Below are 27,328 nucleotides of genomic sequence, written 5' to 3' on the forward strand. Positions count from 1 at the left end.
AATGTGCAATAATCATTTCTAACGTGTATTTTGATACCCTCAGGAAAATGATGAAACGACTTCAGCGTGTTCGTCGTCACGAAAATGAGAACGAATTTTTCCTTCTCCATGACGACGCACGGCCTCAGCCAAGTCTGTGCACCCGAGAAGTGGTCACAAAACTTCATTGGACTGTTCTTCCTTACCTGCCCCACTACCCAGATCTTACACCTTCCATCTGCTTGGCGCAGTGAAGGATGCACTCCGCGAGAAGCAGTACGTGGATGATGCGGAGGTTATTGATGCCGGAGACTTTGGCTCCGACGTCGACAAGTAGATACTATGTGGGTATACAGGCCCTCCGAGTAAGGTAGCATAAGGCCATTGCATTAAACGGAGATAATGTTGAAAAAGAGGTTTTCGTAGCTAAAAGAATAGGGAATAATATGGTATATTGTAATCCTGAATAAAAACAACCTACTTTCAGAAAAAATACATTGCGTTACTTGTTGAACGCCCCTCGTACTTTCAGTGAACGCAGCTCGTTTTATGGTTCAGCCATCAGTTTGACCTTGATGCAGACAATGTCCAATGAACCTGATGACGTCAACCAACAATCATTAAAGCCAAACGTTTTTGGTAATAGTTACTAGACGTCCCTCTTCCTTGATCCTGTCATCCAATTACTGAGTCAGATGCCAAATGGGACCCACAGCTGCAACGACACGTTACAACCAGTCATCCTAATGAATGCTGCCTGTATTAGTAACGAGACGGAGCAGAAGTTCAGGCAATGGGCTCTAATAGGGGAAGAGGGACGTTCATAGGCCCGTTGGTCAATCCAGACTATGGTCAATCCAGACTGAGGTTTTCTGGTATTTCCCATACATCAATTAAGGCAAATGCCAGGACAGTTCATTTGAGAACGATATGGGCGATTTTCTTCCGCATCCTCGCCGTATCCGAGCTTGTGCTGTATTTCCGACGCCATTGTTATTTTGGTGTTGTTATTGTTGTTGTTGGTGTTGGTGGTGTGGTCTTCAGTCCGCAGATTGGGTTGATGCAGCTGTCCATGCTGCTCTATCGTGTGCAAACTTCTTCCTCTACGAATAGCTGCCTCCACATGGATCATTCTGAATGTGCTTACTGCTCGTCTCTTGATCTGATAGTTCGGTAGTATTCACATCTGTCAACATCTACTGTCTTTGGCATTGGAATTATTATATTATTTTTGAAATATGAAGGTATTTCGACTGTCTCCTACACCTTGCTCACCAGATGGAAGAGTTTTGTCAACTCTCTCCCAAGGCTATCAGTAGTTTTGACGGAATGTCGTCTACTCCCGGGGCTTGCTTTCGACCTAGGTCTTTCAGACTTCTGTCAAATTCTTCCGCAGTATGATATCTTCCGCCTCATCTTCATCTACGTCCTCTTCCATTTCTGTAATACTGCCTTCAAGTTCATCTACTTTGTATAGTCGCTCTATTACACTTCTTGCACCTTCCAGCTTTCCCTTCTTTGCTTAGGACTGGTTTTCCATCTGAGTTATTGATATTCATACAGCTGCTTTCTTTTCTTTTCCTTTCCTGTAGGCGGTATCTATCTTTTCCCTAGTGATTATATGCTTCTAACTCCTTACATTTGTCCTCTAGCCATTCCTGCTTAGCCATTTTGCGCTTCCTGTCAATCTCATATTTCTTCTACATTTGCTGTATTTTTGTATTTTCTCCTTTCACCAACTAAATTCAATATCTCCTACGTTATTCAAGTATTTCTACTAGACCTTGTCTTTTTACCTCTTCGATTCTCTACTGCTTTCATTATTTCGTCTCTCAATGCCACCCATTCGTCGTCTTCTGTAATCCTTTCCCTCGTCCTAGTCAGTTGCTGCCTAATGCGCCCTCTGACACTCTGAACAACCTCTGGTTCTTTCAGCTTACCCACGTCCCATCTCCTTAATTTCCTAAATTATTCCAGTTCCTTCAGTTTTAATCTACAGTTCATAAACAAGAAATTGTAGTCAGGGTCCACATCTGCCCCTGAAAATTTGTTACAATTTAAAATCTCATTTCGAAACTTGTGTCTTACCATTATATAGCCAATGTGAAACCTACCGGTGTCTCCAGGTCTCTTTCACGTATACAACCTTCTGTCGCATTTCTTAAGACAAGAATTGGAGTTGATTAAATTATGCTCTGCGAGAAGCTCTACCAGGCGGCGCGTCCTTCTCCATTCCTCTCCGCCAGTCCGTATTCATCTACAATTTCTCCTTTTCTTCCTTTTCCTACTATCGAATTCCAAACCCCCGTCACTAATTTTCGTCTCCCTAAACTACTTGGTGACAACGGCCTTGCCGCAGTGGATACACCGTGTCCCGTGAGATTAGCGAAGTTAAGCGCTGTTGGGCGTGGCCGGCACTTGGATGGGTGAACATCCAGTCGCCATGCGCTGTTGCCATTTTTCGGGGTGCACTCAGCCTCGTGATGCCATTTGAGGAGCTACTCGAGCGAATAGTAGCGGCTTCGGTCAAGAATACCATCATAACGACCGGGAGAGTGGTGTGCTGACCCCACGCCCCTCCTGTCCGCATCCTTGAGGATGACACGGCTGTCGGATGGTCCCGGTAGGCCACTCGTGGCCTGAAGACGGAGTGCTAAACTATTTGAATAATTCTTTTTATTTCATCATGCATTTCTTCAATCTCTTCCTCATTTGCGGTGTTAGTTTCAATATAAACTTGCACTACTGTGGTGGATGTGGGCTTCGTTTCTCCCTTGGCTACAATAATACGTTCACTATGCTGTTCATAGTAGCTTACCTGCATTCCAATTTTCTCATTGATTATTAAACCTACTACTGCATCATCCCTATTTGATTTTGTATTTATAACCCTGTATTCATGTGACCAAAAATTCTGTTCCTTCCGCCACCAAATTTCACTAATTCCCACTATAGCTTCAGCCTATCCGTCCCCATTTTTAAATTTTCTAACCTATCTGCCCGATTAAGGGATCTAACATTCTACGCTCGGATACGCAGCCAGGTTTGTTTTTCCTGATGACATCATCCTGGGTAGTCCCCGCCTGTAGATCCGAATGGGGGACTATTTTACCTCAGGAATATTTTACCCAAGGGAATGCAATGATTTAAATACACAGAAGGGCAACATTCTCTCGGGAAAAATCACGGCTGTAGTTTTCCTTTTAGCCGTGACAGGATTTTAAACGCCAATCTTCATTCTGCATTTTTGGTAGTTTTAGTTCCTATACATTATGATGCAGTCATAAACCCTAAATAATTTTACAGCAAATGTGTAACATCAGTTCCCGGCCGAGCCCTTGGGCCAGTGGCGGTCGCTACTGCGAACAGCAGCTTCGGTTTTCCATGTTGGGACTATTCTCCACACAGGATAAATGGGCCGTTCTCTTCTCAATTCGGTTACATTTCGGCTAGTCTGGACCGACACTGCTGATTTCAAAGGCGAACGATTTCCACTGAATGGCTGCAGTTTCCCTACCCTTTGAGAAACAAACTTGAAAGGTTCACAGACTAAATGAAATGCTTGGTAGTCACAGTGAGTTAGGTATATTACCACTCGGTGCATCTTTGAAAGCAAAACTAATGAAATTTACATGTTTATTCGGAATATTGTCACATCAGGTATCACTGCATGCTGAACACACGAGCGATACATCGTCTCTGGTTTCCAGAGGTTTCATTATTAAGAAAAGCAAGGGAAAACTATTACGTAATTGTGGAGTCGTGGAACGAGGGTGTTGGATCATGGCGGAATTAGCACACTAGGATAGCAGATGGGCTGCACAGAGATTTCTGTTTGAGATGTTCTGTGTGTACCTAGGTTAAGAAATATACTTTTTTGTGAATAAAAGATAATCGTTGTGGGGAAAAGAAACAGCATGATGGTGTACATCTTTTGCATATATTACAACTTAAAGGTGTGCTTGAACACTAGCACACTATCGTCTTTGAGGTTTGTAACAGATATTGTGCAATTACGACATCTAAGCGAAATAATACTAACAAGAAAACAGTTCACGTTCTTTGTTCGTAAATATGAAACTTTTTTAACAAACAGTAACGGAAAAATACATTATATTGCTATGCCGAAATGTTATTTACTAAGGTCTGAGCTGAAACATCAAGAACTGGTTAAATAATATTACACAAATCAACTGTTCGGCCGACTGATGAGTATTATTCGAAGTCCATCATCATTACCGCGTTGGATTAATAGAAGAGATGGAGAAGATACAAAGAAGAGCGGTGCGTTTCATCACAGGCTAGTTTAGTAAGCGCAAGAACGTTATGGAGATACTCAACAAATCTCAGTGGCAGACGGTACAAGAGATGCGTTGGACCTCATGAGCAGGTTCACTGTTGATATTTCGAGAGTGTACGTTCCAAGAAGAATAGCGGAACGTTTTACTTTGTCCTAAGTACGTCTTGTGAAACGTCCAAAACAAGAAAATCAGAGAAATTGGAGACCATAACGAGATTTACCGACACTTACATCACACGTACCGTTTGCAAATGGGGCAGGGAACTGTGAAATGATACGGATACCAGAGGTACAGCCCGCCACATGGTGTAAAATAGCTTGTAGAGTATATATGTAGATTCAGATACCGTTAACTTAGCTATATTTTCTCAGCTGATCCGATCAGAAAGTCATGGGTCATTTGCAGTGGATAACGAGACTCTGCAATCTGTAACATTATACAATATAAGAATGCGTTTGAATACTCATTGAAGTGTCAAAGAAACTGATATAGGCATGCGTCTTCAAATAAAGATATATCTAAACAGGTAGAATATGGCGCAGCGGTCGGCAACACCCATATAAGACAATAAGTGTCTGGCGCAGTTGTTAGATCGGTTACTGCTGCTGCAATGGCAGGTTATCAAGATATGAGTGAGCTTGAACGTTGTGTTACAGTCGGCGCACGAACGATGGGACACAGCGTCTCCGAGGTAGCAATGAAGTGGGGATTTTCCGGCACGACCATTTCACGAGTATACCGTGAATATGAGGACTCCTGTAAAACATCAAATCTCCGACATCGCTGCGGCCGGAAAAGGAACCTGCAAGAATAGGACCAACGACAAATGAAGAGAACCGTTCAACGTGACAGAAGTGCAACCCTTCCGCTGTAGATTTCAATGCTGGGCCATCAACAAGTGTAAGGGTGCCAACCATTTAACGAAACATCATCGTGGACTTCCGGAGCTAAAGGCCCACTCGTGTACCCTTGCTGTCTGTACAACACAAAGCTTTATGCCTCGCCTGGGCTCGTCAACACGGACATTGGACTGCTGATGACTGGAAACATGTTGCCTGGTCAGATGAGTCTCGCTTCAAATTGTATCGAGCGGATGACGTGTACGGGTATGGAGATAATCTCACAAATCCATGGACCCTGCATGTTCGCAGGAGACTATTCAAGCTGGTGGAGGTTCTGTAATGGTGTGGGGCATGTGCAGTTGGTGTGATATGGGACCCCCTGATAGGTCTAGATACGATTCTGATAGGTGACACGTACGTAAGCATCCTGTCTGATCACCTGCATCGATTCATGTCCATTGTGCATTCCGACGGACTTGGGCAATTCCAGCAGGACAATGCGACACCCCACACGTCCAGAATTGCTACAGAGTGGCTCCAGGAATACTCTTCTGAGTTTAAACACTTTCTCTGGCCACTGCAGACGTAAACATTATCGAGCATATCTGGGATACCTTGCAACGTGCTTTTCAGAAGAGATCTCCAGCCCCCCCCCCCTACTCTTAGGGATTTATGGACAGCCCTGCAGGATTCATGGTGTCAGTTCCCTCCAGCACGACTTCAGACATTAGTCGAGTACATGTCACGTAGTGTTGCGGCACTTCTGCATGCTCCCGGGGCCCTGCACGTGGCAGGCGCACAGGTTCTTAAGTGTAGTAGCTCAATGATGAGATACGCATGTCACATACGTAAAACAGTGTTTCTACTTACATTTGTCAGGGCACCCCAGCCTTCCGGCCAGTACTTATCGTCATTGTAAGGATCCTCTGGATAAGTGTCCGTTGGTGTGCGGTCTCCATGGCGGAAAATCTGGAACAGTAAACAAAACATCACGAAAACCTCTGCGCACTGCGTGGGCTTAGACATGTAACTTAGCAGTTGAGCAACATCAGTATTTAGAGCAACTGTCAAACTGCACTTTCTCCTGCAAGTTCTCACGACAACAAGCAACCAATTAAACTCTTACAATTTTCACTAGAAGCTTCTGAGTTGTCTGTAAACATGGTGAGGTAACTTAAAATATAATAAAGAGAACGAACAGGCAGTTAATGGGATTAAAACTGAAAGAAGTACACTTTATGACAAACAAAAGTAAGACCTAACCGAGTCAACCAGGAAGTACTGACTAGCTTTAAGGATAGTTGAGGACTGAATGTATTTGTAACTGAAGACTGTCGGTATGAGCCCATACTTTTTCAGTCACTGTCGATTTTAGTAACAACAGTTCCTCATGGAACGGCATTTGCCATCTAAACCGACTACCAATGCCGATGCTGATGCAGGGAAGTAGAGCAGTGGTGGAAGTACGTCACTCGCGACCATGAGTAAAATGGTTCAAATAGCTCTGAGCACTATGGGACTTAACATCTGCGGTCATCAGTACCCTAGAACTTAGAACTACTTAAACCTAACTAACCTAAGGACATCACACGCATCCATGCCGAGGCAGGATTCGAACCTGCGATCGTAGCGGTCACACGGTTCCAGACTGAAGCGTCTAGAACCGCACGGCCACTTCGGCCGGCCGACCATGAGTACCGGGATTCTCATTCCCGTCCCGCCACCTAGATTTAGCTTTTCATGGCCTTTCTAAGTCAGACCGGGAATGACTACTTTAAACAGATCACGGCCGATTTCATTCGTCATCCTTGACTAACTGAGCTAGTGTAGCGAATGAAATACATGTTAGCAGTTTTTGATGTTGCTGAGCAACAGTCATACACTTTTTTTTAAAGTAGGAGCACGTCATATTTAGTAAAAACAGGCTTACGTTGGTAAATAAAAGATGATCACATGTCCTTAAAACGTAATTATTAAATATGACGTGCTGCCACAATTATTTATTGACCTGTTACAAGATGGTGATTTTACGTCTGGCATTTCGTGGGGAGCCAATATTTTTCTTAATGGCCAACTATGAGCTTGACAACATTTTAAGTGTCCTGCAATATGTGTTAAAGATATAGAATCAAATACTTGAAAATGGCATAAAATGCCGAAACCTGGGTTGTACTTAACTAAACAATAAAATAATCAAATGGCGGTGTTTCTTTACAAAAATTTGTTGGAATATGGGTTAAGAATCGAATATCATACACGTGTTACAAATGGGTGTGAGGTCACTAAGAATACCGAAGTTCTATCATGACATTTAATAGGAAATGGATTTAAATAATTTCTCGAGACGTGACCACGAATGAAAGATGAGAACAAAATACTGCGCAACAGTCACGACAAAGGACGAAATCAGTTTTGTCAGTAGGGCTGATAAGAGACAAAGTTTCTTGGGGTATTAAATGACTGTTGTTTATTCACTATCTTCAACAGATCAAAAAATGTGAAGAGAGTGCAAATATATTCAAAGTTATAAGGAAAAATGTCTTCGCATTGCGATGAAATCATTTGATAGTCGGAAAGAGTTTCCCTCGAAATTATCTGCGCCTGCAAATATAATTTTGATACGTATCTGAACTGTTCGGCAAATTTTGTAGGTTACATTTTTCTTTGTTTCAAATACGTTATCCGAAGCTTTTCCTTTCAATCAATCAGTAGTACCTGTTAAATTCTGAAGAATGCTTGTACAATTCTCGTCAAATGTTACCTCGCTTGTCGCCAATAAATATGGCACGTGGTGCTCCTTGAAGAAGGGACAGTATCTCGTGCTCTAAAATTTCTCAGAAGTGGTGATTGCTATTGAGTTTGGTTCAAAAATGGCTCAAATGGCTCTGGGCACTATCAGTCCCCTAGAACTTAGAACTACAGAAACCTAACTAACCTAAGGACGTCACACAACACCCAGTCATCACGAGGCAGAGAAAATCCCTGACCCCGCCGGGAATCAAACCCGGGAACCCGGGCGTGAGAAGCGAGAACGCTACCGCACGACCACGAGCTGCGGACATTCAGTTTGGTCTCACAAGGGGAAGGCCTCAGACACGGCCAACCAATTCGGCTCAAATTTGGCAGGTCGCTTGTGTACAACCTAAAGTGAAGGAATCTAAGATATTTTGGGTCAACACCCCCGCGTTTTTGAGAAAATCACCCCTAAAGGTTATGACGAACAATCGACTCAAAATTGATGGGATCAATAGATAATTGTAAATAGAGCATTTTTCATCATCAGGTATGGGGTCCTAAAACGCATACTTTTCCAGAAATCGAGGTAAGAAACTTTTACAACTGCCGCTTCTGTATCCACATGTTAAACGCTTTTCGCCGACAGCACCGATAGCGCAACTGCCAAGGCAACTGGCTGGGAATCGGAGAACCCGGGTTTTGGATGTCGAGGAAATCTAGCAGATGTTCTTCTTTTTTCGTTTGTATTTTTCCATATCTCAATTGTTAGGGATAGGAGGGTTAATAAGGTAAGTAAATCAATAAGGAATGATAATAATAAGGTAGGCAAATAAATTTCTCAAACCTCTTGGGCTAGTAAACAACTAAAATGTTACTCCAGCTCACTTTACAATGGCGCTTCCAGTTACTGTTACGTGTCCTCACTTTTCTTCGAACAACTAGATGGATGGTACTTGTCGTATAAACATTCGAAACAAATATATTCACGGCTCCAAGAACGTCTAATGAATGCAATCTTTTGACAGCTACACTGTTCCTTCCGAAGAGTCGGCGGAAAACACTCTTGGTTTACATTTAAAAATATGTCTCCTTCGGGAATTACTTTTGATGCGTACCACGCATACGATATCATTGTCTGAAAAATCGGTGCTGAAAGTTGGTTATGAATTATGCTGCGGATAGTTATTGCATCAGTGCGGTTGTGCAATTCCCGTCGGGTTTCCAGAAACACGCTGCAATTCTGAAGCCTGAAAATAAAGTTTTTAACTTGGCGATAGAAATAAACATCACAAGTCTGGCACACAGGTGTGCAGTTTGGCGGTATTACTTTTACTGTGCACGTCGGCTGACCCCCGCCATCTATAAACATTGTGTCATATATTTTAGTATTAATTTGTCCACTCAAGGAATCCAGTATTAGACAAAACTTTTTATCAGAAAGGTATGGTTTTGAAACATTCTCAAGAAATGTTCTGTAAATCACATTCGTCAGTTTCCCGGATTTGGAGCAGGTAATGTAAACATTTTTCAACGAGTCGGTTAAACGATTGACCTCTTCTATAGCCCGAGAGCCAAGTGTAACGTTCGTTTCTTGTAAACACAGGAAAAGCTTAGGCAACACTTTTCCAGAGGCTGTGATGCATACTGCGCCCTGTACGAATGTGTTAGTTTGTTTTTACTACCAACTGCGACAAGGGTTCGTTTTTCTCCCTTATGCGATAACGTTCGTCGAATGTTCAGCCGATACTCTCATCCTGTTTGATCAGTGTTGATCACGTAATCATGATTAAAACCGGTCATAAGTGACGCCGTTTGCGTGCTGAAAACAGCTGCCACTTTTCGTATAACTTCTATATTTTGTGCCTCCTTATGAGAGACGTATTTAGTGACGTGCCGTTGACGAATTTTATACTCCGATTTGAAATTTCTTGCCCAAGGTAATGATGCAGCAAACGTAAAATCCTTGTTGGCCGTATATTGAAGCGCTGTCGTTGTTACATTCTCGTTACGACAGCGAGATTCGACAAATCGGTCGTATGTCCACTTATTTATCGCCTGGTATTTGTCGTATCTTGTCCCTCCTTTAATGATATCACTTTCCCACAATTACAAGTCTTTCTTCCTTTTCAGGGCTGTTGTTGCACCATTCTTTTGCAGTGTTTGTAAGTTCCAGTTTGGATGATTCCTGGCTAGCGCTACCGCCTTTACTTTTACTTCAAGGGGTATAGCGCCGTAGTTCAATCGTTTAGTAACCGGTACGTAATACTCATCGGGAACAGATGAAGCACATATTCCCAGTGATGTGTTTCCAAAGTGTTATGACCATTTTGCGATTCACTAGTCAGGATATCTTCCACTGAATCACCTCCTGCTTCGTCTTCATTGTATAGTACTTCCGTATCAACAAAAGTCATTTCGTTCGTCAGCTCCAAAAATCTATCTACGATAGCCACTCCTATCAATCTGGAATGCCGAGAAACAGAACTGCCTGCTTCCGGTAGTGCAATGATAATGCATCTGTCTTGCAACACTTTTACAAACCAAAACACAGCGTGTTTAACTTCCAGCTTGCCTTCGTCTGTGACAAGCTCCCAACTATAAATTACAGCGCTAGTCGAACGGTGTACATCCTCCATTATTCAGATTATGCACCTGAAAGACATGATACAACAAACAATAACTCGTTACTACGGAATAAACAGATGAGCTTATCACTACAAACTACATACAAAAAGTGGTTCAAATGGCTCTGAGCACTATGCGACTTAACTTCTGAGGTCATCAGTCGCCTAGAACTTAGAACTAATTAAACCTAACTAACCTAAGGACATCACATACATCCATGCACGAGGCAGGATTCGAACCTGCGACCGTAGCGGTCGCTCGGCTCCAGACTGTAGCGCATAGAACCGCACGGCCACTCCGGCCGGCGAACTACATACAGTACTCGTCATTTGTTACTTACGAAAGAACACTGTATTCATTCACAAATCGTATTTCATTCGGCGCATTAACGATGTAAAAATGACTACATGTATCAGCGAGGTTCGCGGCAGCCTGATGACGGAAAACGACTCTTTCCGATTGACTTTTATGAGGCTCACGCTGAACACCTTCACTCTTCCAGGTTCACAACTATGATATGACAAAGAGGCAACCGGTACAACATAACTCTCCCCGCGTGCATTCTCTCCCGTGCCTCGCTGTAAACAAGCGTCGTGCGGTTGGCTGTGATCCCTCGTGAGGAATTCGCAGCATTCTTACTCGGAGTTGTTTTCATGTGACAAGGTTTAAAAGTTTAATACTTTACTAACTCACGGCGTTTGGGAAATTGGTTTGCCTACCTTATTATTACCATTATTACCTTATTAACCCTCCTGTCCGTATCAATTGAGATATGGAAAAATACAACCGAAAAGAATAAAATCCACTAGGTTTCTTTGAGATTCGAACCCGGGTTCTCCGATTCCCAGCCAGTTACCTTGGGCGTTGCGCTATTTTTTTATTTTTTTTTTTTCTTCTAGGTGGTTCGTTGTGTTTGGTTTCGGCGGACGTCACAAGACATCTGTTCAAGTTCATTATGGATTCCTTGACTCAGTTTTTTTTATTTTATTTAATTTTTTTTAATTACAGAGAGCACAGCCCTCTGACCGAACACGCTGAGCTACCGTGCCGGCATGCTATCGGCGTTGTCGGCGAAAAGCGTTTAACATGTGGGTAGAGAAGCGGCAGTTGTAAAAGTTTCTTTCCTCGATTTCTGGAAAAGTTTGCTTTCGCGGACCTTATACCTGATGATGAAAAATACTCTATTTACAATTATCTATCAATCCCTCCAATTTTGAGTTGATTACTCTTCATAACCTTTAGGGGTGATTTTCTCAAAATTGCGGGGGTGTTGACCCAAAATACCTTAGAGTTCTTCGTTTTAGGTTGTACATAAGCGACCTGCCAAATTTGAGCCGAATCGGTTGGCCGTGTCTGAGGCCTTCCCCTTGTCAGTACGTAAGGGTCGGGATGACGTTGCATCCACGGCACCGCAAATCAGCTCAGTTGGCGCTTGTAGGATATACACCTCAATAACACTAGTCTGCCAGGGTGCAGCCATATGGGTAGTGTCTACCACGTATAGAACTATCACTGCAGGAAAAGCTAAATCGGGATCCGTCTAAAAGCAACGGATTGCGCAACTTAGGACGAAAGCGACCTCTTTCTCATGCTTATTGCGATCCGACGCGTGTAGTGTTTCGGCTTGTTACAATCCAGCACGCTGCAGATGGCTTCGAATCATCTCCACAGACTGGTCCAAAATCATTGCAGCGCTCCACCGTCTTGGCAACACCGGACGAAGATGTACATGTTCCGTTCCACACACGCATTACTGACGTAGCTGCATGTCGTGTACGAGTAGAACTGTCACGATAAGAGTAACTCATTTCTCGTACTCTGGTCATTTTGCCACACGCGAACTGAGCCATACCGATACTGCAGCCTTGTCGAGTTTCTTTCGCATATCAGCCTCGTTTGATGGCCGTTAAATGACTGACCGTTTAACACAGACCTTTCTGGTCACATGAGATGACACTGTTCACCCACGTGTACGCCTCTCTGCCGTGCTAATTCCTTATTCGTCATACACTGTTCTACACGTCCTCTGAGGCTGTCTTCATTCGGATCTTTCTTTGTGTGTGCTGCAATTCCCACAAACGTTTGGATATTAAGATATCTTTCTCCCTTTCCTGCCAAGAATGATGAACGGCAGTTTGCTCTAAACGTAGTAAAATATAAGCTAATGCAAATGAGTGTGAAGAACAATCCTGTAATATTCGAATACAGCATTAACGGTATGCTGGTTGGCACAGTCGCATAGGTTAAATATCTAGGCGTAACATTGCACAAAATGGTTCAAATGGTTCTGAGCACTATGAGACTTAACATCGGAGGTCATCAGTCCCTAGAACTTAGAACTACTTAAACCTAACTAACCTAGGGACATCACACACATCCATGCCCGAGGCAGGATTCGAACCTGCGACCGTAGCGGTAGCGCGGTTCCAGACTGAAGCGACTAGGCCGGCCGCGGTGGTCTAGCGGTTCTGGCGCTGCAGTCCGGAACCGCGGGACTGCTACGGTCGCAGGTTCGAATCCTGCCTCGGGCATGGGTGTGTCTGATGTCCTTAGGTTAGTTAGGTTTAAGTAGTTCTAAGTTCTAGGGGACTTATGACCTAAGATGTTGAGTCCCATAGTGCTCAGAGCCATTTGAATTATTTTTGAAGCGACTAGAACCGCTCGGCCACAGCGGCCGGTAATCGAGTTGAAGTCACGAGGGCATAATTCAGGGGAGTGCAGTAGGTGGTATAACACTTAGCAGCCCCATCAGTCAAATAAAACAGCTTGCACTGTACGTGCTTGAGCATTGTCCTGCAAAATGATGGTCAGGTCCTACAGAAAGTGTCATCGCTTCTGTCTCTAAGCTAAGGTTGTGTTCCAAAAATGAACAGCATAGAGACAGAAGCGATGACACTTTCTGCAGGACCTGACCATCATTTTGCAGAACAGTGCACAAGCACGTACAATGCAAGCTGTTACCGATTTGTTTGACTGATGGGGCTGCTAAGTGCTATACCACCTACTGCACTCCCCTGAGTCAAGCCCTTGTGAGTTGAACTCGATTTCGAAACTGAAGGAAACACTTCACGGCGTTCGCTTCAGAACTGCTACAAATTCGTCGGGCAATAGACCCTGTCACTCGAACTGTCAACACAACTGGCACTGCTAAGAGTATCCTTCGACTTCCACATCGCTGGCAACGGGTTATACACAATGCTGGTGACTACTTTGAAGGTCATTAAAACTTTGCAACACGTATCTACTTTTTAAGAGCTGTAAATAAATAGTTGCCAATATTAAAGTTCCAACCCTCGCACTTATGCGAGTACTGTTCGAGTGGTCGATATCCCCAACACGTAGTTTTAAATAAATACATCGAAGCTGTTCAGAGGCATGCTGCTAGATTTGTTACCGGTAGGTTGGATAAACACGCGAGTATTACGGAAATGCTCCGTGTAATCAACTGCAGAATCCTTGAGGGAAGACTCCATTCTTTTCGCGAAACATTGACAATTTTTTTTTACATGGAATTTCCGCAATGTGCTTGTGTTTTAATATTAAATTTATTTCACGCTATCCCGATTTCAGCTTTATAACCATTATCAAGTGTAATGGTGAAATGAAATCATTAATTGCTGAGAAAGTTCACAGAGCACGTAAGGACAGCGAAGACAAGAGAAATTAGCGCTCTTACGGAGGCATACACAGACGTCTGTCCGTCGCTCTATTCTCGAGTGGAACAGAAAAGTGACTTGGAGTAGCACAAGGTAGCTTCCCCATGCACCTTATAGTGGCACAAGGTGTATGTATGTACACTGAAGCGCCAAAGAAACTGGTATAGGTATGCGTTTTCAAATACAGAAACATGTAAACAGGCAGAATACGGCGCTGCGGTCGGCACCGCCTATAAAGGGTGTTACAAAAAGGTACGGCCAAACTTTCAGGAGACATTCCTCACACACAAATAAAGAAAAGATGTTATGTGGACATGTGTCCGGAAACGCTTAATTTCCATGTTAGAGCCCAATTTAGTTTCGTCACCGCCAGTTGGTCCAATTGAAGGAAGGTAATGTTGACTTCGGTGCTTGTGTTGACATGCGACTCATTGCTCTACAGTACTAGCATCAAGCACATCAGTACGTAGCATCAAAAGGTTAGTGTTCATCACGAACGTGGTTTTGCAGTCAGTGCAATGTTTACAATGCGGAGTTGGCAGATGCCCATTTGATGTATGGATTAACACGGGTCAATAGCCGTGGCGCGGTACGTTTGTATCGAGACAGATTTCCAGAACGAAGGTGGCTCGACAGGAAGACGTTCGAAGCAATTGATCGGCGTCTTAGGGAGCACGGAACATTCCAGCCTATGACTCGCGACTGGGGAAGACCTAGAACGACGAGGACACCTGCAATGGACGAGGCAATTCTTCGTGCAGTTGACGATAACCCTAATGTCAGCGTCAGAGAAGTTGCTGCTGTACAAGGTAACGTTGACTACGTCACTGTATGGAGAGTGCTACGGGAGAACCAGTTGTTTCCGTACCATGAACAGCGTGTGCAGGCACTATCAGCAGCTGATTGGCCTCCACGTGTACACTTCTGCGAATGGTGCCTCCCACAATGTGTCAATCCTCATTTCAGTGCAAATGTTCTATTTACGGATGAGGCTTCATTCCAACGTGATCAAATTGTAAATTTTCACAATCAACATATGTGGGCTGACGGGAATCCGCACGCAATTGTGCAATCACGTCATCAACACAGATTTTCTGTGAACGTTTGGGCAGGCATTGTTGGTGATGTCTTGATTGGGCCCCATGTTCTTCCACCTACTCTCAATGGAGCACGTTATCATGATTTCATACGGGATACTCTACCTGTGCTGCTAGAACATGTGCCTTTACAAATACGACACAACATGTGGTTCATGCGCGATGGAGCTCCTGCACATTTCAGTCGAAGTGTTCGTACGCTTCTCAACAACAGATACGGTGACCGATGGATTGGTAGAGGCGGACCAATTCCATGGCCTCCACGCTCTCCTGACCTCAACCCTCTTGACTTTCATTTATGGGGGCATTTGAAAGCTCTTGTCTACGCAACCCCGGTACCAAATATAGAGACTCTTCGTGCTCGTATTGTGGATGGCTGTGATACAATACGCCATTCTCCAGGGCTGCATCAGCGCATCAGGGATTCCATGCGACGGAGGGTGGATGCATGTATCCTCGCTAACGGAGGATATTTTGAACATTCCCTATAACAAAGTGTTTGAAGTCACGCTAGTACGTTCTGTTGCTGTGTTTCCATTCCATGATTAATGCGATTTGAAGAGAAGTAATAAAATGAGCTCTAACATGGAAAGTAAGCGTTTCCGGACACATGTCCACATAACATATTTTCTTTCTTTGTGTGTGAGGAATGTTTCCTGAAAGTTTGGCCGTACCTTTTTGGAACACCCTGTATAAGACAACGAGTGTCTGGTGCAGTTGCTTGATCGGTTACTGCTGCTACAGTGGCAGGTTATCAAGTTTTAAATGAGTCTGAACGTGGTGTTATAGCCGGCGCACGAGCGATGGAACACAGCATCCCCGAGGTAGCGATGAAGATGGGGATTTTTCGGTACGACCAGTACACCATGAATATCAGGAATCCGGTAAAACATCAAATCTCCGACATCGCTGCGACCGGAAAAAGATCATCCAAGAACTGGACCAACGATGACTAAAGAGAATCGTTCAACGTGACAGAAGTTGCTGCAAATTGCTGCAGATTTCAATGCTCGGCCATCAACAAGTGTCAGCGATCGAACCATTCAACGAAACATCATCGATATGGGCTTTCGGAGCCGATGGGCCACTGGTGTACCCTTGATGACTGCACACCACAAAGGTATACGCCTCGCCTGGGCCCGTCAACGCGGATATTGGACTGCTGATGACTGGAAACATGTTGCCTGGTCAGCGTGTCAAATTGTATCGAGCGGATGGATTTGTACGGGTATGAAGACAACCTCATGAATCCATGGACCCTGCATGTCAGCAAGGGACTGTTAAAGCTGGCGGCGGCTCTATAATTTGTGCGGGGCGCGTGAATTTGGCTCATATGGGACCCCGAAACGCCTAGATACGACTCTGACAGGTGACACGTTCGTAAGCATCCTGTCTGATTACCTGCATCCATTCATGTCCATTGTGCACTCCGACGGACTTGGGCAATTCCAGCAGGACAATGCGACACCACACACATCCAGTATACGCACGCAGTGGCTTCAGGAACACTCGTCTGAGTTTAAAAACTTCCGCTGGCTACCGAACTCCCCAGACATGAACATTATTGGACATATCTGGGATACTCCTACGGATTTATTGACATCCCTGTAGAATTCATGTTGTCATTTCCCTCTGGCACTACTTCCGACATTAGACTAGACCTTGCCACATCGTGTTGCGGCACTACCGCGTGCTCGCAGAGACCCTACACGATATTAGGCAGATGTAAGAATTTCTTTGGCTCTTCAGCGTAGATGTAGATGGCGTGTATACCACTGTGAGAGCTGCTATTAGTATCATCTTGTTTTGACTGCTCCCAAGGGAGTTACGTATGTGAAGTTGACTGTTACTTTCCCGGTAAGACAGATTTCTGATTCATTCTAAATAGGCGTGTAACGGATACTGAGTATATTCCTGCGAATCTCTGCTTTTCATATTTTGCATCGTTTCATGAACGTTTTTCCGTGAACAAGCAAGCTCGTAATCATTCACACAGTCCTCCTCATTTGTATTCTGTCATTTTCCGGCATTATTTACACATGGTACAATGAGGAACACAGACAGTACCCTACATAAATTAAAAATTTTTATTTACATGCTGAAGAATCGTAGTCAGCCACCTTTATTCTACCTTGTCACTCAGAATTTACCATACATAATAATTACATATTCCCATGTATAGTTCGACCTGATATATTCTATTTGCAAGTATTGTAAAATCATTGGGGGAAACGGCAACCAAACGACTGTTCCAGTTCGCGTGTAGAATCTCTGGGAATGTCTACCTTACCACAGTACCACCAGACTTTCGGAAAAATATCGTTCACACTATTCCGAAGACAGCATGGGCAGATGAGTGCGCCAGTTATCGTACAATCAGCTTGACAGCTCTAGCATCCAACTGCTAGCAAGAATAATATACGTAAAAATAGAGAAGAAATTTGATGATCTGTTAGATGACGATTAGTTTGAATTAGGTAAGGTAAAGGTACCAGAGAGTTGCGCTTGATAATGGAAGTGTGATTGAAGAAAAATCATGATACGTTCATAGGATTTGTCGAAATAGAAAAAACCTTTGGCATTGTAAAACAGTGCAGGTTCTACGAAATTCTGAGAGAAATAGGAGTAAGCTACAGGGGAAGACTGGCAACATACAGTCAGTAGAAGAACCAAGAGTGAACAATAATATTTTAAGACCAGGAACAAAATGTTCGAATTAAAAATGGTGCAAGACACGGATGCAATCTTTCGTCCCTGCTGCTCAGTCTGTACATCGAAGAAGCAATGACGAAAATAAACTAAAGTTCAAGAGTGGGATTAAAATTCGGAGTGAAAGGATGTCAATGATAAGATTCAATAGTGATATTGCTATCGCCAGTGCAAGTGAGAAAGAATTACGGGATCCGTTGAATGAACTGAACAGCCTGGAGTACAGAATACGCATTGAAAGTCAATGTGGAAAAAGAAAAAAAGTAGTGAGAACTAGCAGAATCGAGACGAGAGAGAAACTTATCAACCTTGGTGATCAGGAAGTAGACGAAGTTAAGGAATTTTGCTACTTTTGGAGCAAAACCCACGACGAATGGAGCAAGGTGGTCATAAAAAGCAGACTGGCATAGGCAAAGAAGTCATCCCTGGTCAAGAAAAGTTTACGGTATCAAACATAGGCCTTAACGTAGAGAAGAACAGTCTTAAAGCATACGTTTGGAACACAGTATATGATGGCAGTGAATCATGGACAATGGGAAAACCGGAACAGAAGAGAATTAAAGCGTTTGAGATCTGGTGCTTACATAGGATTGTTGAAAATTAGGTAGACTGATAATGTAAGGAATGAGGTGGTTCTTCGAAGAATCGGCGAAGAAAAGAACATACGGAAACAACGACAAGAAGAAGTGACAGGATGACAGAATGTGTGCTAAGATATCAGGGCACTAGAGGAAGCTGTACAGGGTAAAAGCTGCAGGGGAAGATAGGGATTGGAATACATCTAACAAATAAAAAAATTTAAAGAGAAGGCAAGTATTTTACTTTTTTACGTTTTGTGAAATGTGAAACTTTACATTCCTCTATATCTAGAGATAGCTGCTTGCTTTTGTAATCTTACCTAGATCTTGTGTCAACCCTAAATTTATTTCCTTTATTAAGCTGTAATGTAACAGCTATAAATTTATAATCGAACTTTTCATGTATGGAACTTCTACATACGTTATGAAACTGTATGGCCTATTGTAAATTTTAATTTGTGTCCTTCTAAAGAGGGCCGTTCTAGTAGGCAAAGCGGAAACAGTTCATGCGTGTATTTAGTAATTAACTTTCATTATGCTAAATGAAATGGCAGGCCGAGTGGAAAAAAGGGCCAAGATGGCGATTTGAAGTCAAGATTAGCGCCCTGGAAGCTTGGAAGCTTTTATGGATCCTCCTACGAGGAAAGATAAAAGCCGAAGGGAAACAAAATGGTTCAAATGGCTCTGAGCACTATGCTACTTAACTTCTGAGGTCATCAGTCGCCTAGAACTTAGAACTAATTAATCCTAACTAACCTAAGGACACCACACACATCCATGCCCGAGGCAGGATTCGAACCTGCGACAGTAGCGGTCACGCGGTTCCCGACTGAAGCGCCTAGAACCGCACGGCCACTACGGCCGGCGAAGGGAAACATACTGCTTGGTTTTTGCGCCAGGGCCTGACAACCTCTGGGCACACCGAGGTTACCGTATGTCCAGAAACAGTGCTGCCTATTCCTTCTTTTATTGTATGATTGTACTGGAAAATGAAATAATGCTTTGGGAGTGAAAGATGCCCTTACTAGGAGCAGATTATTGACATATTATTAAATGTAAAATAAATACCGAGTGGAACGTAACGTTAATGCGAAAAAGGCCAAAACGTGTTTACACAGGCTGCCGCTGATGCTGCAGAGAGATGAAACAAAGTGGAAGGGAGTCGCCTTTTTAACGTTTGCCAGGTCCGCCGTCACTCTCGGAGATATCCATCTAGAGGTAGGACTAGAGCAGAACCTGTCGCAGTTGCCAACTTTAGTCCTAACGGGTGATGAACTGCCTTTGCGCTTGTATTCCTTGCAGATCATGCTCTTCGTAGTTTTATAAACTCTCACGTTTTCTCGACGTGATTAATTAATGCTATACTTCGGGCACTCAGCCGAATTGTGGATTCCATTTTCCTACACGATATTTCGACAGCCAACCCACTCGTCTGGTTTAGGTACTCCTAATTGTATTGTTCTTATGCGTACTCGCCGCCTGGGCTACAACCAGTCTGGTGGTGCATACAAATTAACAATCGTGCATGTTTTTATACCTGCATGCTCTCATATACTCACTAAGAAAATTGCTACAACTATTTAGGATGCTGAGATAGCACTGTCTGACACCCTTAAGATTTCCTTTAGTTTGAACAAACCAGTACCGGCAAATTTCGTGGTCTTTTTCCCCAAGAAGGCCGTAACTAATTATTTTCGTGATCCTCGTCCAGCTGGAGGAATACTTCGCCTCTAAGACCTCGACGTCGGCGGGAGGTTTCACCCTTCCTCTTCCCTCTACCAGCTTCATCCAAGATCAGTGCTAGATTTTATGTAAATTGAAGGTGGAGGGGGCGGGAGAGGAAGAAAGGAAACGATGTGGTAGGGATTACTGATGTCAGCTGCATTGGGACATTACGCGGAATCAGCGACGACGAGTGAAAATGTGCACCAGACCGTGATTCGAACCCGGGATCTCCTGCTTATCAGGCAGGTGCGTTAACCACTGCGCCATCCGTGAGACAGTGTGCTCGCAACTGTATGGACTAAGTCGGCACGCCTCGCGGATCCCTCACTCCCACAGAGCGCCACCTGTCCGCAGTTCCTGTCCATTCCCTCCATGCTCGCTACTCTGAGATTCCCGCAGAAGGTCGGACGTACTTGTGCATCCGCACTGAAGAAGGTGGATCCATTGTCCATTTAGGTGAATCAATTACATGAATGCAAGGCTTTTCTGCTCTTCTGAACATGTCCGACCTCCTGCGGGAATCTCAGAGTAACGAGCATGGAGGAAATGGACAGGGTTGGTTGGTTGGTTGGTTGGTTTAGGGTTTGATGGGGACTAAACATCGAGGTCATCAGTCCCCAGTTAAAAACAGACAGACTTGTAAAAGGCCTATACAGTAAAAGCGTAACCTCTGCACCCAGAGGGAGGGAATACCAAGGGGTACAGAGCTAAAATGAACACCGCAGTAACACAAAATAGAGGACACTTAAAAGGAGCAGAGCAAATAGTTGACTAGAGTAAAACAGACTACAGTGGTTGATGGATCAGGTAAAAGGTCAACCACTCAACTACAAACGAAAAACCTTCAGCTGGGACGGCCGGTGTGGCCGTGCGGTTCTAGGCGCTTCAGTTTGGAACCGCGTGACCGCTACAGTCGTAGGTTCGCATCCTGCCTCGGGCATGGATGTGTGTGATGGCCTTAGGTTAGTTACGTTTAAGTAGTTCTAAGTTCTAGGGGACTGATGACCATAGATGTTAAGTCCCATAGTGCTCAGAGCCATTTGAACCATTTGAACCTCCAGCTGGAAAGCGTTGATAGAGGTACCAACACAACTTGTTACCATAAAAGACGATATTTTGGTGTCCACGTCACAATTAATAGTCGCTGGAGTGGGTGTAGTCTGAGAAATCATGCGAGAGCGCCCACACTAGAGCGAGTTATAAAACCCAGCTGCACGGACAAAACGTAAAACTGAGTCAGCTATAGAGGCATCGTCACCAAGAATTAAAGGAAGTGCAGCTGATAAATTAAAGGACTGCCGCAAGGGGGCTAAAAGCGGGCAGTCCATCAGAAGATGCACCACTGTCAGCCCTGCCTCACAGCGACACTTGGGAGGGTTCTGACGACGAAAGAGATAGCTGTGGGTCAACCGCGTATGTCCAATTCAGAGACGGCAGAGAACAACTGAGTCCCTACGCGTGCCCCTCAAGGATGTGTACCATACGGCCGTGGACGGCTTGACCATTAGGAGCTAAAAAAAATGGTTCAAATGGCTCTGAGCACTATGGGACTCAACTGCTGAGGTTATTAGTCCCCTAGAACTTAGAACTAGTTAAACCTAACTAACCTAAGGACATCACAAACATCCATGCCCGAGGCAGGATTCGAACCTGCGACCGTAGCGGTCTTGCGGTTCCAGACTGCAGCGCCTTTAACCGCACGGCCACTTCGGCCGGCCAATTAGGAGCTAATTTGGCGTGTTCAAGACAGACCATTCAGAGCTCCAGACATCGCGGACCTTGCGATGTAGGGCTGACCGGAGGTCTCTTTCCACGAGACCAAGCTCCAGCGGTAGTGAAGTGGTGGCCTGCTTGGCCAACCGATCAACACGTTCGTTTCCTGGAATGCCGATGTGGCCCAGGGTCCACACAAACGTCGGTGAACGACCACACTCGGCGAGAGCTGAAACAGCATCTTGAATACCGCGCACCAAAGGGTCCTGAGAAAAACACTGGTCGAGTGCTTGCAATCCACTCAGGGAGTCACTGCATATAACAAATGACTCCCCAGGGCAGGAGGAAAAGTGAGTGAGTGCACGATAAAGAATGCTGCTCAACGTAGTCGCCGTGGATGAAAGCAAACCCAGTGCGTTCATCGCCCACAGAACGATCGGTGTAGACTACATCTGCATCACGAAAAGAGGAAAGAAGAGCCAGGAATTGTTGACGAAGACTGGCAGATGGAACGGAGGACTTGGAGTCGCAGGACAAATCCAAGAAAAGCCGCAAGCGAGGGAGGGACCAAGGAGGGGTAGAAGAAGAGGGCCGGAAGGATGGAGGAACGGGAAAGGACTCGAGTGACGAGAGAAGGGAACGAACGCGGACCGCAATCGGGAGACCCGACCTAGGCCGCCGTCGTGGGGAGGGGAGTGCAGAAGATGGAAAAAGGAGCCTGCAGTTTCGGTGGTCGGGCGACTCACGGATGCGGGTGATGTACGACGCAAGCAACTGTTGTTGGCGGAATCGTAGGGGAAGGATTTCAGCTTCTACAAGAAGTCTAGTCACCGGACTAGTGCGGAAGGCACCTGTCGCCAGTCTGACGCCACAATGGAGAATCGGATCGAGGATCTGCAACATTGAAGGTGTTGCTGCGTCGTACACCACGCTCCCGTAGTCGAGACGGGACTGTACTAAGGCCTTATAGAGCTGTAGGAGGGTTGTTCGTGCAGCCCCCCAAATGGTGTGGCTGCGGCAGCGAAGGATGTTGAGGTGCCGCCAGCACCATTGTTTAAGCTCGCGAAGATGAGGTGTCCAAGTGAGCTGAGCATCAAACAGCATGCCAAGGAAGCGATACGTCTCCTCAATACGAAGGAGTTCATTGGCAAGGTAGAGCTCTGGATGGAGGTGGACAGTTCGACGGCGACAGAAATGCATCACTCGGGTCTTGGAGGCTGAGAACTGAAAACCATGGTTGGATGCCCAAAAATGTGCCTTACGGATAGCTCCCTGCAGCCGCCGTTCAGCGACACTGATGCTTGGGGAACTGTAATAAAGACAAAAGTCATTGGCATATAGAGAGGAACAGACCGATGAGCCCACCACAGCCACAAGACCATTAATCGCCACCAAAAAGAGGGGAACACTGAGAACTGAGCCCTGTGGGACACCATTCTCCTGAATATGAGCAGAGCTAAAATATGTGCCAACTCTAACCCGAAAGGAGCGATTGGAGAGAAAATTCCGTAGAAAAATCGGAAGTGGACCCCATAAGCCCCATTTGTGCAGCGTAGCAAGGATATGACGGCGCCATGTGGTATCGTACGCCTTCCGAAGATCAAAGAAAACAGCAACTAGATGTTCTCGCCGAGTAAAAGCTGTATGAATAGCCGACTCTAGCGAGACTAAATTGTCCATTGCTGAGCGGTCCTGACGGAAGCACTCCTGTTGCTGGGCTAGGAGGCCCCGAGCTTCAAGGATCCACATGAGCTGCCGACTCACCATCCATTCCAGGAGATTGCACATAACGTTGGTAAGGCTGATAGGGCGATAACTATCAACCACCAGCGAATCTGCACCAGGTTTCAGAACTGGGATGGTAATGCTATCCTGCAAACGAGTTGGGAAACGCCCTCCATCCAAATGTGGTTAAGCAGGGCGAGTAATTCACCCTGACAGTGCGCCAAGAGATGGCGAAGAAACTGGTTGTGGATTCGGTCTGGACCTGGAGAGGTATTGGGGCAAGCTGTAATGGCACTTTGGAACTCCCATTCACTGAATGGGGCGTTGTATCGTTCCCATTGATGCATGCGAAACAACAACTGCATACGCTCAGCCTGCTCTTTAACGGCGAGGAATTATGTGCTGTAGCCTGCTGTCTCGGAAATACGAGTGAAGTACTCTGCCAGATGTTCGTCGATGGTGATTGGGTCAGTACAAAATGTACCCCGAAGAGAAAGGCATGGGACAGACGCATGAGGGCGAAAGCCAAAAATGCGCCGAACCCGCGACCACACCTGAGATGGGGAGGCGGGAGAATCTATGGTGGCAACATATCGTTCCCAGCAGTCCTGTTTGCTCTGCTGGATTAACCGCCGAGCCTGGGCCCACAGCCGTTTAAAGGCAACCAGATTCTCTAGGGAAGGATGACGCTGGATGTCATTGCAAGCCTCGCGGGAAGTCCCGGATAGCTTCTGCAATCTCTGGTGTCCACAAGGGACTGACTTACGCCTTAGGGCACTGGAAGAGCAGGGGACAGTTGCATTGGCAGCAGAAACAATGGCCATAGTGACCTCGTCCACCGCCAAATCAATGTCACCAGGAAGCGGAGCGATGGCCATAGTAGCTGAGGTGTAGGCTGCCCAATCAGCTCCACGAAGAGACCATTGTGGCAGCTGGTTAGGGGGTTGGGATTGACGAAGAGAAACAAGGATAGGAAAGTGGTCGCTATCACAGAGGTCGATGTGGACCCTCCAACTGAGGTATGGAAGAAGACCTGGGCTACTAAGAGAGAGGTTATTGGCTGAGTATGTGCCATGAGTCAAGCTAAAACATGTGGGAGCACCAGTGTTAAGGAGGAAAATGTCATGCTGTGCCAAGAGAGCCTCAACGTTCCTACCCTGGCCCGAAATCTGGGCCCCACCCCATAAAGGGTGGTGGGCATTGAAGTCTCCCAAAAGGAGGAATGGTGGGGGGGAGCTGGGTGAACAAGGCAGCTAGGTCAGCAAGAGGGACAACCTTATCCGGGGGAAGATAGAGGGAACAGATGGTAAGCTCCATTCCGGCCCGGACTAACAGCCACTGCCTCGAGAGCCATGTGAAGTGGCACTGGGGCACTAGGAACAGTGGCAAGAACATAAACACAGACACCGCCAGACACCCTGTCGTATTCTATGGGGTTCTTATAGTAACCCTGGTAGCCACAGAGGGAGGGGGTCCACCGAACAGGAAACCAGGTTTGCTGTAGGGCCAGACAAGTGGCAGGGAAGCAGCCCAAAAGCTGTTTCAACTCAGCAAGGTGGTGGAAAAAACCACGGCAATTCCATTGAAGGATAATGGTATCTGACTGTGAAGACATGAAAGAACCTGGGGGGGGGGGGGGGATAGGTTACGCCTTAGAAGCGTCCGCCGCCACTGATTGCGAAGTAGCCTGATCAACTTCCATAGGGGCTGCAGGTCGAGCAACATCTAGCTTCTGAGGGGACGCTAGACGCTCCACATCATCTTCAGGTGCAGTGGTGAACTTTTCTGTCTCTATATCCTTCTCCTTTTGCTTTTTCTTCTTTTTGGTAGGGTCCCGTTTGTCCTTTGGTTTATCAGGCTGGGCGGGCTTTTCCGACCCAGTCTCATGGACCGAGGAAGACCTGGAAGCCCTACGGCCCTCAGGTGGTGGCTTTTTCAGCCACTGGCTGACATCTGGAGGGGCAGTAACTGTGGAAGGGAGGGCACCAAGCGATCCCTTCCACACGAGGGGAGTCGGAGGAGGCGGGCACTTCTCCGGCTCAGAGGTGGGGACTGAAGTCCCCAAAGAAGGAGGGGTTGTTACTCCTGATGTTGATAACAGGGGAGCAACGGAAGGGGATGTTGCCCCAACTACCTGGGGGGCAGGAATAGATGGCCAGGGTGGAGGGCCCACAAAAAGCGGCTGAGCTTGGGGGCTCATCGCCAGGGATGGCTACATCAAACCTGCTGCAGCAAACGTCGATGAAATGCGCACAGGGTGAAGTCGGTCGTACTTACGTTTAGCCTCTGTGTAAGTGAGCCTGTCCAAGGTCAAAATCTTCCGTTCTTTTTGATAAACCGCGCAGTCTGATGAGCAAGGTGAATGTTTCTGTCTGCAGTTGACACAAACAGGGGGCAGCGAACACGGGACGTTGGGGTGGGAGGCACATCCACAATCCCGACAGGTAGGGTAGCGTCACATCTCGATGACATATGCCCAAACCTCCAGCACTTAAAGCAGGGCATGGGAGGAGGGACGTAAGGCTTAACATCACATCGATATATCATCACCTTGACCTTCTCAGGCAGGGTGTCTCCCTCGAAAGCAAAGATGAAGGCGCTGGTGGCGATCCTACTATCTGTAGGTCCCCTGAAGACACGTGATACAAAGTGGACACCGCGGCGTTCCAGATTTGCATGGAGCTCGTCGTCAGACTGCAACAACAGGTCACGATGAAAAATAAGTCCCTGAAGCATACTGAGGCTCTTATGAGGCGTAATGGAGACTGCAACATCACCGAGCTTGTCACAAACAAGCAATGCCCGTGACTGTGCTGAGAATGCTGTCTGTCTGAGGACTGCTCCAGACCCCATTTTAGACATGCCCTCAACTTCTCCAAACTTGTCCTCTAAATTTTTCACAAAAAACTGAGGCTTTGTGGTCAGAAATGACTCCCCATATGTTCGGCTGTAAACCAGAAATCGAGGAGAATACGTGTCACCAGGTAATTTAGACCGCCGTTCCTCCCCTGGTGTGGACAGGGAAGGGGGTCATACTGTAAAGCATTGAACTTTCCTTTCTTAGAGACTCGTGCTTGCGCACTATTCGTATTTCGTTTCATGGTGTTTCCACGAGCAGCTAGGGGAAGGAATGTCCACCCAGAGAGAGCCCCGCTTGCCTGGGTAAGCCTAATACAAGCGGGGGGCGGCAGTTTCCCCAGAGGTCGCCCGCTAGCAACTGTTCTACCTCAACAGCCATGCGTCTCCTCAGCACCCAGCACACCTTGAGATTGAGGTTTTTTTAATAGAGGTTTATACCATCCTCGCGACCCAGGCAGTTAAGCCAAGATCCCCGAGCTCTGTACCGTACAACGTTCCACCATCACGGTGGTCGTTGAAGCACGCTCAGAGCTTACAGTATTGAGGACTGGTGGCGCTTCCCAGTCCCCAGCTCAGGGACCCTGGGGTCACCAAGCCCGTACCCAGCAACTAAATGCTGAGCCCCCTGAGGGGAATGGACAGGGACTGTGGATAGCTGGTGCTTGGTGGGAAAGTGGGTGGCCGTGAGGTTTGCCAAGATAGTCCTCACAGTTGCGATAACACTGTCCTGTGTGGTGTAGTTAATCATGCAACTGCGTAGGAAGCAGGAGATCCCGGGTTCAA

General features: G+C 45.8%; 1 protein-coding gene and 1 non-coding gene across 2 annotated transcripts in view; both read right to left on the bottom strand.

The window, feature by feature from the left end:
- LOC126183941 (lysosomal acid phosphatase-like) overlaps positions 1 to 27,328 on the bottom strand; it is a 182,869-nt gene that overhangs the window by 95,579 nt on the left and 59,962 nt on the right. The window contains exon 2 of the mRNA XM_049926290.1: positions 5,993 to 6,091. Within this exon, the coding sequence (XP_049782247.1) occupies positions 5,993 to 6,091 (99 nt within the window). The remainder of the gene's footprint in view (positions 1 to 5,992; positions 6,092 to 27,328) is intronic.
- Trnai-gau (transfer RNA isoleucine (anticodon GAU)) lies at positions 20,446 to 20,524 on the bottom strand. Its single transcript has one exon. It is a non-coding gene; the product is annotated as a tRNA-Ile (tRNA).

Source organism: Schistocerca cancellata, chromosome 4 (genome assembly GCF_023864275.1).
Source record: "Schistocerca cancellata isolate TAMUIC-IGC-003103 chromosome 4, iqSchCanc2.1, whole genome shotgun sequence".
Lineage (NCBI taxonomy): Eukaryota > Metazoa > Arthropoda > Insecta > Orthoptera > Acrididae > Schistocerca > Schistocerca cancellata.